We start from the raw sequence: 18,855 nt of genomic DNA, 5'->3' as shown, positions 1-18,855 counted from the left end.
GCGACAGAGACTGCTGACCCCACCCTGGCCTCTCTAGGTAACCGCAGACCCAGCTGGAAATCAGCGGTGGCCCCTAAATGGCAACAGGCCTGATTCATTTTATCCTAAAGACACTTGGTTTCAGTACCTTTTATGAAGCCTTGGATATAAAGGCCCTCAAAGCATTGAGGTTCTTATTAATCAATGACTTACAGAGCTAGCTAACTCGTAATGAGTTGGATCTAATTATCCAGGCACTCAGCACTTCTCCCTTGCATCTTTTGGTCACTTTTTCATACCTTCCATGGGAGGACTGGTAGGAAGGGTGTCAGGCTGGGCAAAAGAGAACAGGTTCAAATACCAATTGGTCATTCGGTTCCTTGTCAGTGTGGCTCTTGCACAAGGGTTGGTGGGAGTGGAGCAGAGCAATGGACTAAAAGTGGTTGTCACTATTTATCAGTGAAGGACACTCACCGTACCCTCCCCAGGGCTGCTATGACCACAAGGGTCAGAGTTGGTTGTGATGCCTATGGGATAAATGTCACTGAAACCCTGTTTCCACATCAGTCCCCAGGCTTGTGGCCAAGAGATGGAAGCTCCCCAAACCATGATGACGCATTCTTCTGGGAAGAAGAATACGAAATTGAGCGTGTCCTGACACTTGTACTACTCTGAGTCTCCTTCTCAGTGTTACTTGTAGCATTTCTAGTTTCTCACCAATCATACTGAATGACCCAGAGGGTTGTGATAAACATAGGAATGCAGCCCCATGCTCACGCGCACACGCGCGTTGCCGGCCGCCCTAGGAGTCTTTTCAGCAGGGACCTCCCTGACTCAAGATGTTCTCAGAATAAGCCAGGGACATGGCTTTGGGGGTAAAGATAAGGGATGAAAGTCTGCAGTTAAGAGTGATATTATCCGAGGTTCATTTCGGTGACCGTTCTCACTCAGAAACAACAGTCGGAGTGAGAGCTGGTATGCAAGGACTCCCAGGGAGCCTGCCTCTTCAGGAGGCACAAGAGAAGGTCTGGCCAAGAGATTCTTTTCTGCCATCTGAAGGAGCTGCTTTCCAAAAAAAACTTGAGGACATGACTATTATCGCTCTTTCCTACTCAGAAAGTTGATTGCTAAACCTCCATGCTAGTGATAAATATCTTGAGAACACTTTCCCCACGTCATCCTGAAATCTGTGACGTTTATGGAGTTTTGTGGAGGAGTTGCTATGCGTTTTGGAGCATCTCCCTTCCTCCTAAATCTCACAGGCCTCTCTCTCTCTCCCCTCTCTCCCTTAATGATGCTCTTTTCATTGAGCCCTGTCTGCGTAGGCCTAAATTTGATAAGGAGACACTGAAGGGAAGCCAGCCTCACTTACTCCAGACATGACAGAACTTCATCCAAACTCTGTGACCACACCTGAAACTGATGCTGCCTGCCCAGGGTCCCTGATGCTGTTTGAGACTTGGCTTTTGGTGTCTTTGAGTCCTAACATATGTGGAACTCAAGAGCTCTGCTCTGAGCCTCTCTTTCAGGTGTGTGAAGAAATAGCTCCCAACCCTCTTGTGAGAAGGAAGAAGTTACGATAGTGTGAAGGGACACTGCCACCCTCACCTCCCTGAGAGCACGCGTTGGGTCTTCTCCCAACAGGAAAACTCTAGGAGCTCTTAGTGGTTGTCAGACAGAGCCTTGTATTCACAAACACTGAGTGATGTGGAGAACATAGACCAAGAAACCCTTCATCCTAAGTCATCCAGATAAATGAGTGGTGCCCACGAGGTTTATAAAGTCAAACGCCCTAGAACCTCCTATCTGTACTACGGTGTTTGGGAGTGGCCACAGCCTAGACACAAATAATGAGATGAAAACCTCAAAAGCATCCTTTTGGGTCTTTATATCTGATCCTGGGAAAGTACCAATAGCTTATACACTATAGAATGTACTTCCCTTATCTTTCCTATTTTATTGCCCCCTCCCCACAGTCTTCTCCCATCCATCATACCCATACTCAGGAAGGGAATTCCTGAGTCCTATAAGGCCTCATCAGTATATGAAAACTTCCCTCGGTAGAGTTTAATCACTTAGTACCCAGACTTGCCTCAAATGCTACAACCAACCTTGTACATCTATTGGGAGGGGTCACAGTTCATCCTCACTCATTTCCTGTTGGAGGTGAGATCTGCTGCCAGCCGCCACAGGAGCTGGTGTGCAGGTTTGGGGCCTCTGAAGCAGGGGCTTGACTGGAGCGCCTCACCTACTGACTCACCCAAGGGTGGCAAGCCCACCCACCGCTTCACTCTGCCCTGACCTGCCATTTTGATTGGTGCATTTTTTGGTACAACAGGAAGTCATGTTCATGGCATACTCTACGCATGAGAAAGCGGGCGGAAGTGGAGAACACGGGTAAAAGTGAAGCCACAGGGCCTCGTAAACCCAAGGATATTCTGGGCAACAAAGTCTCTGTTAAAGTGAGTAAGGTGTTCCGGAGCTGTGTCCGACCTCTCATCTACTCCCACCCTGCAGCATTCTCACGAGGCAACTTGGGTGGATGGGGACCAGAGGGGAAGTAGTTTAGTAGGATTTTGCATGCGAGATCAATTTATTTTTTATTTTTTATTTCTCCTGGCAACTTCGATTCAAATAAGTAAGTATCTCTTTTTTTTTCTTTTATACCTTCCTCCTCATACTGTGCAGAAGTTTTATAGCAAAATTATCTGCAGTATTATTTATTCTCTTAGAAATGCAAGATGCTTGACTCATATTAAAGTACTCAAAGCCACCCATTCAGTATCCTAGGTTTGAAAATACATGCAGGGTAAAGAGATTAGACATGCTTTCCAAACCTCCAACCCTTTGAAGTCTGAGGTTTGGAACTTAAGGGCTACTGTGTCCTTGGTGAAGTTTCATTTCTTTTCCCCAGAATTCAGATGCCATCACCTTCAGGCCTATGCATGGGCAGAGAAGGGAGGCACATTGATGAAGCCCACGTTATTGCTTTGTAACAATCTAGTTGTTATAGTGAACTCGCTGAGTCTAAGCTTTGACAGACCCCTGTCCACCATCTTGAAACGATGTGATCTGTTTTCTTTACATTGGGCGCTCAGAAAAGACATGGCTCTGGACAATGGAAATTAAACCGCTGATGTTGAATATTGTTATACTGGGTGATTATCTACCCGAGTCTTCCTGAGCAAAATAAGAACAATGCAAACCCATTCTAATGTCCTTCCTGGGGAAAAGAAATTGTACTCTCTCCCTCACCCTCATCTGGGAAGTCCGGCCCCACAGGAGACAACAGTTTAAATTCGACAGCACTCATGCTTCATTTGGTTGCTTCCATCGCTATTTCCCGTGAGATGAGCGGCTTACACGATCCCAACCTCCTCTCCCTGAAAAAAGCATGCTGCCGCCCTAGGTGATCCGCATCCCACCTTAGCAGCACCTGGTTTTTTCTCTGCCCGATTTCCCATGGTCCATGCTTCTTTCAAGTTCTCCCCACCCTCTAGCCAAAGCTGCCTGTGTTCTAACTGTGTTCTCTTTCTTCCCCCTCCCTCATGCTGCCCATCAAGGAGACGAACAGTTCCGAGGAGTCAGAGTGTGATGACCTTGACCCTAATACTAGCATGGAGGTAGAAGCAGCTATTGTTGTCCTCTTTCCTGCAATGATTGTCTTTTTTCGATGTGTTCTGTAACAGTGGCCTTGCTAAAAGTGACCAGCCAGTCCAGGATACATGGGCATCTCTCGGTGTCCTGTCCAACTTACAGAAAACAAAACTTAATTCAGTTGGATTCTGATAGGTAACTTTTCCTAGGTGCATTTTTTAAAACTTCTGGTTCTCTTGAATGCTTGCTTAGTATTTTCTTCTTTGGCAGATTTGGCTTTGTGTATAAAATAGCCAACTTCGTAACTGGAAACTTAGAAAACATTTTTTTCATGGAAAATAGCATTATAAAGAGTGGTTGGTTCCCAGCTAAAGATAAGAACTCATTTGTTTTAGTTTCTCCTTCCTCCCTTTCCCCTCTTTTTTTCTTTCCCCTGTATGTTCTTTTTCTTCTGGGACTTACTCCTCCCTGAAGCCTCCAGTAAAATCATGGAGTAGGTATGGTTTGGGGGGATGACCTGGCCCGTAGCCAATAGCAAATGAGGAGTGACCGCAACAACTCCAGAACCCCCCCTTCTCCAGCCCCCAGGGCTCCCGGGCAGTGGCTCTTCCTGCCACGGAGGAAAAGGGCCCTGGGGATCACCTCCCTCCTGTAGACCTAGCAGAGGCCTCTCTAGAGACAAGAAGGCTGAAATCTTGCCCGGGGGCCTTTCTCATACTCCAGGGTTACAAAGATGTGGAGTGAAACCGGTACCTCCACCAACAAGAACCTCCAGTCAACTTCCAGGTCCTCCTAGGCCAGGAACTCTTTGGGGTAATAGAAAGAGGACTCTCACATGGCTTGCCACTGAGTGACAAGCATCATAAATTTACAACACCTAGAGAATTGGAGCAAACTTGGCTTTCCCTGTCATTTTGCCCTTCAGAGTAAACTGTAATGCCTTTCTCCAAATCTGTACCCACATCCCCGATAATGGATAAAAGTTTAGAGATTTCTTCTGCACACAAAATACAGAATATTTTCTTAAAACCTTTTCCTTTTTATAGCCCTACGCTTTTCACTTAACTAGATGCACCTTTATTATTCTAATTTGACCTAATCCCAAAGAAAGCCACCACCATATTATGACAACCACCACAAAACCCAGGGAAGACCATGTGGCTCCAGGAGGCGTGAGTCAGCGGTGGAAGGCACCAGTGGAGTTGAACCAGGCCAGAGACCAGTGGTTGAAAGTGGGAGTTCTGCCAGGATAAAATAGTCCCCTATGGTTGTGGGTGTTGCCATGGGGCGAAATCCAGCAGGTGTGGGCCAGTGCGTGGCTCCCCTGCGGGAGGAGGTGGATATGGCGCTCATAGCCTAAATGTATCTTAGAGAATGGGGAAGGCGGGGGAAACTTCTGCCTCTGCTTTCCTTGCATTTCGTAGGATAGGCACCAGCTCCTGGGAAGCCCACATCTGTCGGCCTGTAGATGCCTCATGGCACCTGTATCTCCAGACCTCAGTATTGCTGGCATGTAGTGAAAATGTCATCTGCAAATATACGGAGGGAGAGGGAAAGCCAGGTATCTGTGTTCCACAAGGCAATTTGGGACGTTTTTCAGCTCTGGTGGACTAGGGGGAGAAGAATGACTTTCCCACTCTGCTCTTCAAAGGAAGAATTGGGCACAGGGAGATGTGGGACCAGATGAGCAACATACGCTGAGAAGGTTAACTGATGTACTCCGTTGCTCCATTCAACATTTAGATAAGCAAAAGGTCGCATGCGCACGTGTCTTAGCCCTGCTTTGCGAATTGCACACGTTTCTAGGGTTCTTATTCTAGGGTTCTTATTTGCACGAGCTGTGTGAGATGGGTCCCAGGGAGGTGCTGTTGGTGCATAAGGAAAGGTGTTAGGATGTCAGTGCTGAACAGAAGAAAGCCAAAAACTGTGTCGATGCATGTCTGAAAAGTTTTCAAATATAGTAAGTTGAGGCAGAACTGGAACTCTTGAGGGGCATGTGGTTGGAAGCTGCAGATATTCTGGTTAACCCGAGGTTTCTGTAGCAGGTGTGCCTGCAGCCCTTGTGTGTTCCATGTGGATCCTTGCAGGGCTCAGCAAGCTCTTCTGAACTGTGTTGCCATGTTGAAATGAACTCTGAGCACATAAGCAGGTGCTGAGGGGAAGCAGGCGTCTTGGCTCTGCTAGTATTTTCAGACACAGATAACAAATAAGATATAGAAAGTCAGCCTATTCAATATGAACTGAGAATTCTCTCAAGGGGTAAGTAGGTAGCTCTTTATTGCAATGTCCATTGTAGAAGAAAATGGTCGGGGGTGCCTACTGAAAAGAGCTAAACCTTAGAGACCCGGTTTGAGAAATAGGTGGGCTGGCCACCTCATAAAGGACTCTCGCTGCTAAACTGATAGCTTTGGGCATCATTACCAGGCCTAGCTTGGCCCCCAACCTCACTCTTGTCTTTTGAACCTGATGACTGCAATAGGTGTTGTCTCATTGGGAGCATGTCCCTGTGCCCTGCTGAGCTGAACTGCAACTCCTGTGGCCTGTGCTAAGATCCCCTGGGCCTGGTCCCCCAGCTGACACCCCTGCCACATACCCTGTGCGCTGCTCAATGTTAGATCTCCGGATGCTAAGTCCTGCCCTGCTGACTGCCCACCCTTGACCTGACGCCAGCACGTTGATTCCAAGCCTAGCCATGTGTAGGCTCTTATCTCCTGCCTCTGCATGAAGATCACTTCCAAAGCATTCTGACTCTCAGTTGGTGGGTTGAAGGGTTCCTTTAAGGAGCAGTTTCCTGGGGTCTTTGCTTACACACCAGCTGCTTGCTCCCCTCAGGGCCGGCATATGTCCCAACATACTGTTTTAGGGAGATATATAGGCACATCCTTGAAAGCTAATTAAGAGGAAAATAAAGCACCTTGAACCCTAGGAATCTGATTTACAAAGCGTTCCGAGAATACCCAGTTATATGAAGGGAGGCAATTCTGCTCTAATGTGTACATCCTTTTTCTTCCCCTGTAGAGACATGCTCGTGAATGTTCTCAAGTACAGACCCACCTCCCACTCCCAGCACCACAGGCCACACCACCAGCTACTGCAGGACTGGCTCTGGGTCTCTGCGATCCCCTCGTGGCCACAACCCCCTTCCCTCCTGCTGATCCGTGGGCACACCTCAGAGGGGACCATTGTAAAAATGACACGGATCTGTGCACAGTTCAGCCTTCTTGTTTACCCTGCACTGATTACACTTTGGGGGTGGCAGTGGAGGGGGATATTCTATATGAGAGAAATGTCTCTACGTGGAAGAAGAGTCAAATCAGGCTGGAAATGAAACATTAGTCTTTTTTGGGAACGAGTGAATATTAATTCATTTTTTCCAGTAGCGCTTAGACCGCTGATTGCCTTTTATTGACAGGGTAGGCAGGCGTGATGGTGGGCTGGATGCCATATGCCCACCTGCCAGCTTCTCATCCTGCCCTGCGCAGGCTGGAGCCAGGGCTGGAGGCTCAAGGCTCAGAATCCCCCCCTCTTAGCTCACACCCATCTCTGAGAAGCATGGATTTCTTCTGAGCTGTACTGGATTTCTCCCAGGAGCCAGGCTAGGAAGGTTTCCACATCCGTGCCACGTCTGAAACATGGTCTGTCGATGACTGTCGGTGCTTGGGTTTTGGCATCTACCCTCCAACCCCAGCACTGCCACTTGTCCACAGCAGGCACTGGAGTGGGAAGGCCTGACCCAACCTCCCAGTCCTGGGCCTCGGTCTTCAGCCCAGCTTTTATGTCAAGTCCAATTAATTAAATACATCTTAATTGGTTTGTTAATGCCCAATACCACTTTTAGCAGAGATGGTCAATCCATCAGAGTAAGAGGTTGTCATGATTCCAAAAAGACTGCATCTCTGCCCCAGCCATTTGACGCAGGGCCAGCCTCCCCCACGGCACAGGCTGCGTGCGGTCATGATGCCAGCCCCCAGGTATTTAGCTCCGGGTGGAGGTCGGGGTGCTCGCTGTGTAAGAACCGGCTTGGGATCCTGTGGGAGAGAAGGCACTTGGAAAGGTGAAGCTAATTTGGAAGGAAATTTCCAATTAGGGTAAGACTCATAGACTCTCAGAGTTGATGGAAACTCGGAAAACTTTAGTTAACCCTATCCCCTTCATTTATTTACTTTTTATGGTGATAAAATATACACGACATAAAATTCACCATTTTTACCTTTTTTAAGTGGCAGTAAATACTTTCACAGTGTTGTGCAGCCGTCACCATTATTCATTCCAGAGCTGTTTCATCATCCCAAACTGAAACTGTAGCCAGTAAACAATAACTCCCCTTTACTCTCCATCCCTCCAGCCCCTTCCAAGACTTTGAGAAGAGGAAACTGAGGCACAGGAAGTTGTAACTTCCTGTTCAAAAGTGAGCGGGTGCCCTGAAGGCAGTTGCTGGTTTTCCCTGGCCCTCGTTCCCCCACCCGACACCATGCTGCTCCTCTCTTGGAGCCCCTCCCACCTCCCAGTCCAGGTAGGTTTTAATCTAAAACACAGATTCTGGCAGACAAGAAGACGTGCCTTCCAGGGCCAATTTTCCTCTGTGAATTTGTTATTTAACTTTCCAGCTCAACAGAGAGGAATATCTTTTCTGCCCATCCCAGCCCTCCAAGGCTGAAGTAGGACTTAGATGAAAGTCACGCAAAGGCAGTATCACATGGAAAGAACACTGGAACGGGGGCCAGAAAACCTGGACTGCAGTCTGGGCCCCGTCAGCTATGAGACCTCGGGCCAGTCAGCCTTTCTGAGCCTCGGGGTTCTCTGTGGGAGGTCGCACAGCTCCGAGGGACATGAGCCCTTTGAGCCTTGTGCAGATCTAAGGTGTGATATCCAAAGACTTTGCTCTCCTGAACGTCTGACTCTGACAACAGTGAGACCCCAACAGGAGAGAAAGGAGAAGATTCTGTGCTTTGCCCCTGAAACTTGCTTTGCAGGGGGTGTGGCGGGAATGGCCTGGGTACATTTCCTCCCGAGACCCAGCTGGAGTGTCCACTTCCGGCTCTGGGCAGGGCTTGAGTGGCCAGAGCTGAACTTTTCTTTCCCTCCCCAAATCCACAATTCCCCAGGCCCAGCTTCCACGTCTTCAAAGAGCTAGGCTGCTGCTCCCACCTCAGCTGCCTTGGCGCTGTGTCCCAGATTCGGAGCTTCAAAATAACTAACCTAGCCAGACAGATTGAAGGAAACGTTTACACCCCAAGTCGGGTGACTGACCTCCTGGCATCACCAGCATTTCGACCGGTGCCTGTTTCTGCATTTTATAAAAAGGACTTTTTAACGAAAAGAACTCTTTGGAGAAAAAGTGAAGCGTCACACGCCTCTCGTTTTATTTTTACAAAATATTTTCTTTGTAATAGACCTGAAAGGTTGGGCCCGGAGACTGACGCTGCTTTGCCTAGCTCTGTTCTAACTCCACATGCAGATTGATTTATATTCTGCCACTGGGAGAAGGGCACTGAGCGGACTGGAGCTGGCGTTTCTCCCTCCCGGGAGGTTAATGACAAGATCTTCTACAGCATTAGTCACGTCTATCATGCTTTCTGTTCCTTCCAACCGCCTGGTGAAGATGCGGTTTTCTTACCCTCCTAGAAGAAGCAGGTTCAGAAAGGTCATGGTCGTACAACCAGGAAAAAGGGCAGGTCTTGACTGTGGTGCTTTGAGATGCCAAACGTGGCAGGTGATAGGAAGTCTGCTCCCCAAGGGAGGCTCAGGTACTTTCCTTAAGGAGGGTCAGGTTCAGGCCCTCCTCTGTTGCATATTTGCTTGTTAGAGGAGAATTTCTTCCTCAACAACTTTTTTAATCCCTTGACAGCTGGGCTAATTATTTGGCCTCACCACACCCCTCTCCCAATGACTCGGGAGTCCAGACATAAAAGCCAAGAAAGAGGTCCAATTTCAAGGGCCGGAAATGTCTGAATTGGTTTCTCAGACCAGCACAGTCACTCAGCACACCCTCACCCTCGTCTGCAGGCCTAGCCCATTTCATTGAGGTCATACACCAAGGAGATTACAAGGTGCCACTGACCCAGGAGAAGTCGCTCTCAGAGCCAGCTATCAGCGGGGCAGAGGTCACCACCTCCGTTGCCCACACCCTGCGCTGTCGAGGTCCACCTACTGGCTCACTCAACGTGTTTTTCTAATCAACTCAATATAACAAAACCCAGTTGACACAAGGCATCGCAGTGAGTACTATGGAGGGCCAAAGAATTATGTAAGATCTGGTCCCTCCCACTGCTTACTGCCGTCACATGAGGGAGGCAGCTCTGATTAAACGCCTGCATTATACAGCAGACTTCGAAACTTGCTCTGATGGAGGCATGGAGCCATTCATGTACTCGTTCAGTGAATATCTAGACACCCACTCAGGCCCTGGGCTAGTAACAGTGGCTACTGTTTATCAGCCTTTCCTATATATCTGGCTCCGTGCTGAGTCCTTTCCTCCCAACGGCACCCTGACGTAGGTACTATTATCATTATTTTTGTTTTACAGGTGAGAGAGCACAGAGAGGTTAGTAACTTCCCCAAGGTTATATATTCACCACCTGTCTCCCAGAATGCCTGTGAGCGTGGTCATTGGCTTCCCACGATGGCAGGGTGTGGGTTGGAGGGACTGATAGGATGGAAACAGTCTTGGAAAAAGGTGAAGGGCCAGAAAAGGGCTTGAGCAAAGGCCCAGAGGTATGAGAGTGCCTGGCACATTTTGAGAAGAGACTACGGTGTGGGCAGCCGGGGTTTAGGTGTGTGGGAAGAGTGGTGGGAGATAAAGCCTGGCAGGTGAGTTGAAACCAGACACTGAAGGCCTCGGGGGACTTGCTAGGAAGCCTGGACTTAATCCAGTGGCCAGTGAGGAGCAGTGGAAGGTTGTCAGGCAGAGTCAGGGTGATTCATTCTGGACTTCAGGAAGATCGCTGGCCCCTGACTGAGAACAGTGAGGACAGGCAGGCCTGTTGGAGGGCTGTTGCCATCCATCTAATGAAAGGTGGTAAATACCTGATCCTGACGGGCGGGACAGGGGGAGGAATGAGCGCCTGTGAAAGGCAAAGGAGGAGCAGTGGGGGAAGCAGAAATGACAGCGGCTGAGTGCAGCTGGGGACGTCAGAGAAGGAGCATTGGGCATGAGAATTCCCACAAATCAACCTTCCACTCTCCCGTGGCCTCGGAACACACTGTAACCTGTTGTGGGTCCACAGACTCTGGGAGGGTGTTTCACTCAATAAAAGAAGCTTAGGGGATAGGGGTATGATCAAGGTCAAATCGTTGAGGGAGGAGACCTCAGAACATTCATCTATAAAGACTTTGAATATTCAAAGTCAAGATCTTGGCTTCCAAGTTGCAAACATGACTTATAGAAGGGAAGTGATAACACCGCCACTTCACCATCCCACCCTGCAACCCCAGTCCCGTCCTGACAGACTTCTCTGTGGCTGACAGCCCCGGGAGACCCATGCATGCACAGAAGTAAACCCCCTTTCTGTTCCTTTCCCCTCTACTGTTTTGTGGGACAGGCGATAGATTTTTTTTTCATTATTCTATTAAAGTCATATTTTTACCCTTTTTATTTTTGAGAACACAATAAATGTTCTTTAAGCAAAACACCGAGGAGAAATAGGAGAGGGGTTTGGACTAGACGTCCCTGTGAAACAATGTGCTCCACATATGGACATTCATAGCTCTACGCAGCAATTAGTGCTCATACGTTCTTCCCAGGAACACATGGAACTTTTTATGAAATTTGACCACGTACTACGCATAAAGCAAATCCCATCAAAAATCAAGGAATCAGTGTTGTATAGACCAAATTCTCCAACCACATGCAATTAAGTTAGAAATCAGCAAGAAGATAATTTTTTTAAACCTCATACATTTGTAAATTTGAAAACAATGCTATTACAATGGGGTCAAAGAAAAAAATGGTTGAAGAAAACTACTTAGAGCTAAATGATAATGAAAATACTTGGGAGGTACAGAACTAGTTCAAAGAGAGAATTCTATTGCTGTTCAGGATTGTGTTGCATTTATGTATTTTTTTTTACTGCAATTTATTTTATGTCTTCTTCAGAGATGAGCAGAGGTAGGAATATTTTCTAAATTTTTAGAGAAATGTATTCTAAAAAATTAGAAAATCGTGTCTGGTTTGGCCAGATTGGAAACATGAAGGGTTAAACCTCCAAACCAGAGATCATACCTCAATTTTTAGAAAGTGTTTTTCCGGTATCTGTTCATTTTATTGCCAAACCTCATCATCTAAAATCCCTCTCCTTCCTTCTCTGAACACAGATTCATATGAAACAAGCATAAAGAGAATAGAAAGAAGAGGCAGAAGACAGAAATGTTGTTTTAGTCAAGGTAGCTCTGAGTTGAGTTCAGGACATTTGGTTTGAGTTTCGTTTGACCATTTTTATTCCCTCAGCACTCTCGATATGTAGTTTTTGTTTTTGTTTTTTGTTTTTGGTTTTTTTGTGCGGTACGCGGGTCTCTCACTGTTGTGGTTTCTCCCGTTGCGGAGCACAGGCTCCGGACGCGCAGGCTCAGCGGCCATGGCTCACGGGCCCAGCCGCTCCGCGGCATGTGGGATATTCCCGGACCGGGGCACGAACCCGCGTCCCCTGCATCGGTAGACGGACTCTCAACCACTGCACTGCCAGAGAAGCCCTCGATATGTAGTTTTGAACTGTGTTTTGTGACAGCTGATGAGGGATTTAGAAAAAACCAGGTATTTTTCTTCTGGAGTCAGTTGACACCTGCTTTTCTAGGCAGATGGGATTTCACCCTCACTCTCAGGTCTTGAAGTCAGAATCTTGGACACTGACTGGCAAGAAAAATAGACTCCAGATTTCCTCAGAGCTCAGCGCGTTATTCATTGCTGGTTGATTTCGCCTGTGATTCTCTCCTGTTACCTCACTGCCCTGCCGTTTTGAAGAAAAATCAAGAAAACGGATGGAATTCTCTCCGGAAGGAAGAAATTGGGTTGCTGATGGACCGCGTCATGGTGGTTCTAGGAGGACGCACTACCGCCTGCCGCCCTCTGCTGTTCAAATGAAACCAGGCTTCCCAGCAGTTCTTTCCCACCGGCCTGTACCAGCCTCCTTCTCCTCCTGCGCTTGGGTCTCCCAGAGAGACAGTGTGCATTTTATGTAAATGTCTTCTTCCCTCCACGGCCACTTCCATTTTAGATTCCAGATCTCTCCTCCTGCCCAGCCACCACTTTACGTGGCCCCCAGACTGTTTCTAATGAAGGCAAATGTTAGCATTTAGGAAATAGCTGCATCTTATGATTAACCCTTCGGGTCCCAGACTGACGCCTCAGGTCCCTGCCCACACCACCGGTGATCATAAGACAAGGTGGTCAGGAGACCTAAATTCTAGTCTACTCATTGAGTGGCCGCAGTTAACTTGATTTAACAAATTTTACTTGATCTTTTGCTATGTGCAAGGTGCTATGTTAAGCAACATAACAAACAGTACGTAAAACAGTACATGAACAGGTTACTATCTTTGAACGGTTCACAAGTCTGGTGGGGCAATTAACATGCAGGGAAGATGTGTGGATAGATGGCAGCGCGTGATCAGAGCCATAGGGAGCAGCCTCTGGAAGAGCAGAGAGGAGAGGAAGGTCACTGTTGGCTAAATCTCAGACCCTGACTGACCAATGAGATTCCAGAACAAGTCAAGTTCCAGACTAATGGAAATCCGAAAACACTCCAAGTTCACAGCAAGGCATTTTCTCAAGTCTTCTCCCCCAACTTAGGACCCCACCATTTCACATTTTCATTGCTGTAACAAATATCAACGGAGCACTTATGTGCTAGGTATTACGCTAGGCTCTGAGGCAATGACAATGAAATGAAACGTGGCCCTTGCCTGCATGGGCCTTGTCCATAGGGAGCCGCAGGCAAATACAAGATACAGTGTGAGAAGGTTGGCATGACTCTTCTCCAGTCCATACTCTGATTTGCTTCAAAACAGAGAAATAAACGAGGGAGGAATCTCCTATGGGCAGAATCCAGAGTCACAGTTAAGAAAACATGGGTATGGACTTTTTCCAGGCTCTTGGTCCTTGCTGGAGGAGTTTGCAGAGGAGGACTGGGTAGAGATGAGATGTACAGCAAGGATGGGGATTAAAGGTCAGCAGGCAGGCCTTTGACATCGATGACAAAGTCTCGTGATGCTTTTCCCCAGACCTTGCCTCTGCACTGAGCACTGAGGTGGGAAGAGCTCTGGGGGCCAGTCCCCTGTCACTGTCTCTGTAAGGCTGCACTTACTTCCCTGTCTCCTCTGGAAATGGGAATAAGTAACAGGTGCTCGGCACCTCTTCCCAGCGCTTTGGAGGGGCAAATGAAGGAGTTTGTGAGTAGTTTATGCCAGCCATGCAAGGTTAAGCAAATCAGTGATGGTATTACCATTGTCAGCAACACCTAGGCCAGCCAAGAGGCAGCGGCATGAAGACGGGTGCCTTCCACAAGCCGCCTCCAGAGAGAAGCTGCAGTTAAGCCGTATCAGCAGCCTTTCTCTCCAAAGTCCGCACTAAGTTCTACACGGAAGCTAGGAAGATTTTCTTTTTAAACGGTGCCTGTGGTTAACAATATGCTTAACACGGTTGGGGTTGTGACAAGAAAGAGGAATAAGGTAAATTCTCTAAGCAGCCGTTTGGGATGTTTATAGAAGTACTGCCACGGTGCAGGTTTACGAAACCCCACTTAACTTTTTATAACGTAGGAAAGTGCCATTTGTCTCTTCCATTTGTCATCTTTCTCCTCCCTGTGTCCCCTGGCATGGACTCGATGTCCTGCTCCCTTGTGGATTCCCATCAAGATGGGAAATGCAGGCCGTCGAACAAAGCTGGCAGCATTCCCAAATCTTTTTTACCCTGGAGTCCTTATGATTGAGTGGGGGTAGGACGAGAGAGAGGGCAGTGCTCCGTGTTTGCTGGAGGCTGGCTATCGCCATCAGCCAGGCTCCCTCCTGGACACTGTGAGCCATTTAATTCCATCTTGCCCACTAGACCATTGGCCCAGGGAGGGCAGGCCACCACCACCTAACCAAGGGTCAGCTCAGTAAATCTTCATGAAATAGATAGAGCCCTTCAGTCAAACAACTTTCCAGGTGGGCATTATTGTCCCCAGTTTACAGATAAAACCGAGGCCTCAGGTGCTTGGGAATGTTGTTCAAGGCCAGGGAGTGTGTCAGCTTAGGGTCTGGTACTATGTCCTCTGTCTGCTGGAGAGTTTACAGTCCCTCCTGCAACCCACACTCTTAAGACCCTCCTCTCTCAGAGGCCATTGATTTTATTGTTTTGGTTTTTTTTAATCATTTTCCAAAACGTTTGCATGTCATTGTGTTTGAAAATAGACTCTATTCAAATAGTATTATACCCAGGAGTAATTATGTTATAGATCTTTTGGCCCTACTTCCAGATTCTGTGTATGAATCAGTCCTAAATTCATTGGAGAACTGAAATGTGGACATAGGTCAAATACTCATTCAACCAACACGTATTAAATGTCCATTACGTGGCAGACCGGGGGCTAGAGGCGTGAGGTACAAAGATGAATAACAAATGGCTCCTGTCTTTGAAGAACTTACAGTCTAATAGCTCTAAGTGAACCATTTTTTCCTTAAAAAAAAAATATTACAAAAGTGAAACATACTGACTGCAGAATATTTGGAAAGCCCAGGTAAGAAGAAAAAGAAAAAAGGAATCACCAATGTGCAGATGTTTTATAAATCCTGAGGTCAGGGCCTATGGCTTAGCATCTCTGTAGCCACAAAATCTTACACCAGCCTCAAGAAGCAACGTGTTTTGAATGGGTGGGTGGACGGCCACCCTTCATCTCATCACCCCAAGAAGACCACTATTAACGTTTAGGAAATATTCCTAGTTTCCTTTTCTTTGACTGTGAAATGACTGGCTCGATGTCATTCTCCCACCTCACCTAAGTCAGGTGGACCAGTTTATGGCCTCCTTAGCGCCCCCTACAAGTGATGCTGGACTGCCCGCCATGTGTACTGGTAGTTTAGTTAATTTTTCAACTAGAGCAACTCTTCACACTTCTCTGCCTACCATGGCCCAGGGCCTCTTCACATAGAGGCGGTTTCTAAGGTGTGGGAGAAGCAGTCGCTTTTACCAAATGCCCCATGCACCCTCCACACCCACGCCCAGAAAAGACTCAGGGGCAGGAAGTTGGTTTATCTGAGATCAGTCCCCTTGGATGGAGGGGAACTTTCAGCAGCTTTCCTCAACAGGCTGCATGTTGATTCACCTGAGGCAGCTTCTAAAACTGCTGGTCCCAACCCCACTTCACACCCATTAAGACAGAATTTCTAAGCATGAGGCCCAGGCACTGGGGGGTTTGTGTGTTTTTAAAGCCACCTGGGTCAAGGATTGAAAACCATTGATTTAAAAGCAGGCCAGGCAGTAGTGTGAGTGGCCTTTGGAGGCTAGTATAGGGCACCGTGATGGTCAGAGTCTTGAGACACTCAGCCCCGGGACTTGGCGTTGCAAGAGTTTTCTGCAGCCTGCTTCATGAAAAACCTGGGCGGTAGATGCAGGCAATCGGTGTGCAGAGGGGAACTCAGAGGAGGAAATATCTTTTTCCAAAGGGCTCGTGTGGGTGCCTGTGTCAGGTAAAACCACACAGAAGCCAAGCTCACCTATGACTTGGGTAAATTGGGGAGATAAGTGTGACTGCCCCAACAGACGATTTGCAAGACACAGGAGCCTCCTAGCTTCATTATGAAGGAAAGAAGAATTTTGCAAGATGAACTGTTAGAGATAAGCCCCTGCAACGATAGGCCTCTTAGCAGAAGGGAGATGATTAGACTTAGATAATTTATTTAAATAGTCACTGAATACTTGTTATTTGTCAAGCATTGTGCGACATACAATATTTCATTTCATCTTCATGATAACGCTTTGTACTAGGTATTATTTATCACCATGTTACGGTGAAGGAAAGTGATGATAGTAAGTTTTTAAAAACGAAGATAAAATCACATTAAGCAAAAGAGGTAAGCGCCAGCCTCTCCTACTGGGAAGCCCAGGTTTTGTTCCCCCCACCCAGCTTTATGACCCAGACTGTAGGATTACAGGTAATACAAAAGATAGGAGAAAAACCAAGGTGACATCTTCTCAAGAAGGGGTAATGGCCAGTCGACTGGAAGGTCTTCCCTTCTGTAAGATCCATGGTGTCACAAAGCAGACACCGTAGTGTGCAGAGGGCTCCAGCACGGTCTCTGCCAACCAGCCACGTGACCAGATAGGTCCCTAGGGCAGCCCAAGTCTCTGTTTCCTCAACCGTGCAGCCAAAAGGGCTGTGCAGTGCTTTGCAGGTTGCCCTGTGGAGGCCTGGGCTACAGGAGCAGTTCAGTGGGGCAGGATGGACAGCTGGGGCTTCCCTCTTCCCCCTTCAACCAGACAAGCTCTGCATTTAGGTGCTGGAAGGAAACCACTGGGCTGGTTAATGTCCATGACTCTTCCAGTTTAATAGATGTCAGTCGCTCTGTTTTGGAAAATTCCCGATGCTGGGAAGAATCAGTGCCATCACGATGCTTGAGTGCATATTGAGGTGGGGGAGAATGGCACAGGGCAGGGAGGAAAAGCAGGTGAGGTGACGGAGGATAACAAGGCCAGCTGTGGCCAGCCCAGCTCTGTAGTCACAGTAAACCTGCCTGGGGCCCGGGCTGCCCAGAGGGAATGTGAACAGTCAGAGCAGATGGGAAAGTAAACCAGGCGCCCTTGTTGTTACTGCAGTAGTGAAGCAGTCCCAAGCCACAGGAGCTGGGCTCCACGCTTCTCGCCCCAAACTGTACTTTCCTTTTACTCACTAGGATAGAAGTCTCCCATTCTCTTTTAGTAGTTTAGGATTTAAGCAATTTTCTGTTTCTTTGTGTTTTTCAGATCTTAAATCCAAATTTCATCCAAGAAGGTGAGTTAAAAAGTGACAGAATTGAGTACGTGGCGATTGGCTAAATAAATTACGGCAAATCCAGCACTGAGGTAGCACCTTTAAACAACAGTGATATAGTTCACTACTTACAGACAAGGAAAATGTTTAGGATACACTGTTAGGGTGAAAAAGACCACACCTTGTAATGTGTATAATGGGATCCACTTTTTGTAAGAAAATATGTGTTTATATAAAGTCTAAAATGATATATACCAGACTGTTCACAGTAACCCCTGTGTGATGTCACCATGGAGCTTTTTCTTCTCTTTTTTAATCTCTATTTCCTAATTTAATCTAAAATAAACATTTATTACTTTTTTTATTACTTTAAAAATACTTTTTCACGGGACACAGGTGGCTCTACAGAGTTAAGCTGAAGGTTATTTGAATCGTTACACAACATGGGTGGGGAATGAGAGGGTTGTGTTATAAAATAGCTGTTTTATTCTGTCTGTTCTGAACGATGCAAATTTATATCGATGTTGATTTGACCACAGTGGCGCCAGAATTCCTCGTGCCCTTAGTGGATGTGACCTGCTTGCTTGGGGACACAGTGACACTGCAGTGCAAAGTCTGTGGGCGGCCAAAGCCCACCATCACCTGGAAGGGTCCAGACCAGAACATCCTTGACACTGACAACAGCTCAGCTACGTACACGGTCTCCTCCTGGTAAGCTAACGCCCCCACGTCAGCAACCCCAGCACCTGGGTGCAGTACCCGGAGGCTAAGTCCGGCATGTAGCTCCTGTTCTGGTTACTTGGTCTCAAGAGAAGAGCTGCCCTGGAGCCTATTCTAGCCCAGAGACTTTGTGCCCCTCGGAATCCTGTGAAACAGTGGTATACTCAATTCCTTCATTAACTAAAGAACAATTTTCTTAGAAGAAACAAAAATGACTTACTCCAAAGTGTGCAATAGAAAACAGAAAATCCAGCCACAAGCATGCTTCTCACAAAGACTATTTAACAAATTTGGTTGGCGGCCTCCCAATTATTCTGTTAATATTTACTGCGGCTAATTAAGAACTTTCTTGCACAGTACTGCTTACAGAGGAAAGCCGTAGCAAGCCCTAGATGCTTAAGAAACATTTATGGAAGAAACAGCTAGGATCAAGACACTTCATCCTTTAACTTAATGTTTTTGCATGTGAAATGGGGTTCCCAGCAGAGACTCCCTGGCCGGGTCCTGAAGTATCAGTGGACCCAGGGAGCTTAGCTTGAGAGTCAGTGCATGGTGAAGCTCACGAAGATCACCAGGTTCTGTGGCGACCAGTGGGGAGGGAGTAGGGCTGACTGTGACC

The 18,855-nt window shown here is 47.4% G+C and overlaps 1 protein-coding gene across 12 annotated transcripts in view; it reads left to right on the top strand.

Moving 5' to 3' along the window:
• The window catches only part of KALRN (kalirin RhoGEF kinase), a 645,891-nt gene that overhangs the window by 604,051 nt on the left and 22,985 nt on the right, over positions 1 to 18,855 (top strand). For 11 of the 12 annotated variants that reach the window (XM_033855735.2, XM_073804132.1, XM_073804131.1 and 8 more), the window contains 4 exons: positions 2,318 to 2,441; positions 3,543 to 3,602; positions 17,510 to 17,537; positions 18,056 to 18,227. In XM_033855735.2, the coding sequence (XP_033711626.1) occupies positions 2,318 to 2,441; positions 3,543 to 3,602; positions 17,510 to 17,537; positions 18,056 to 18,227 (384 nt within the window). The remainder of the gene's footprint in view (positions 1 to 2,317; positions 2,442 to 3,542; positions 3,603 to 17,509; positions 17,538 to 18,055; positions 18,228 to 18,855) is intronic. The other variant, XM_073804133.1, reaches the window with a different exon arrangement.

This window comes from Tursiops truncatus, chromosome 4, assembly GCF_011762595.2.
Source record: "Tursiops truncatus isolate mTurTru1 chromosome 4, mTurTru1.mat.Y, whole genome shotgun sequence".
Lineage (NCBI taxonomy): Eukaryota > Metazoa > Chordata > Mammalia > Artiodactyla > Delphinidae > Tursiops > Tursiops truncatus.
This window is presented reverse-complemented; position numbering and strand designations above follow the sequence as displayed.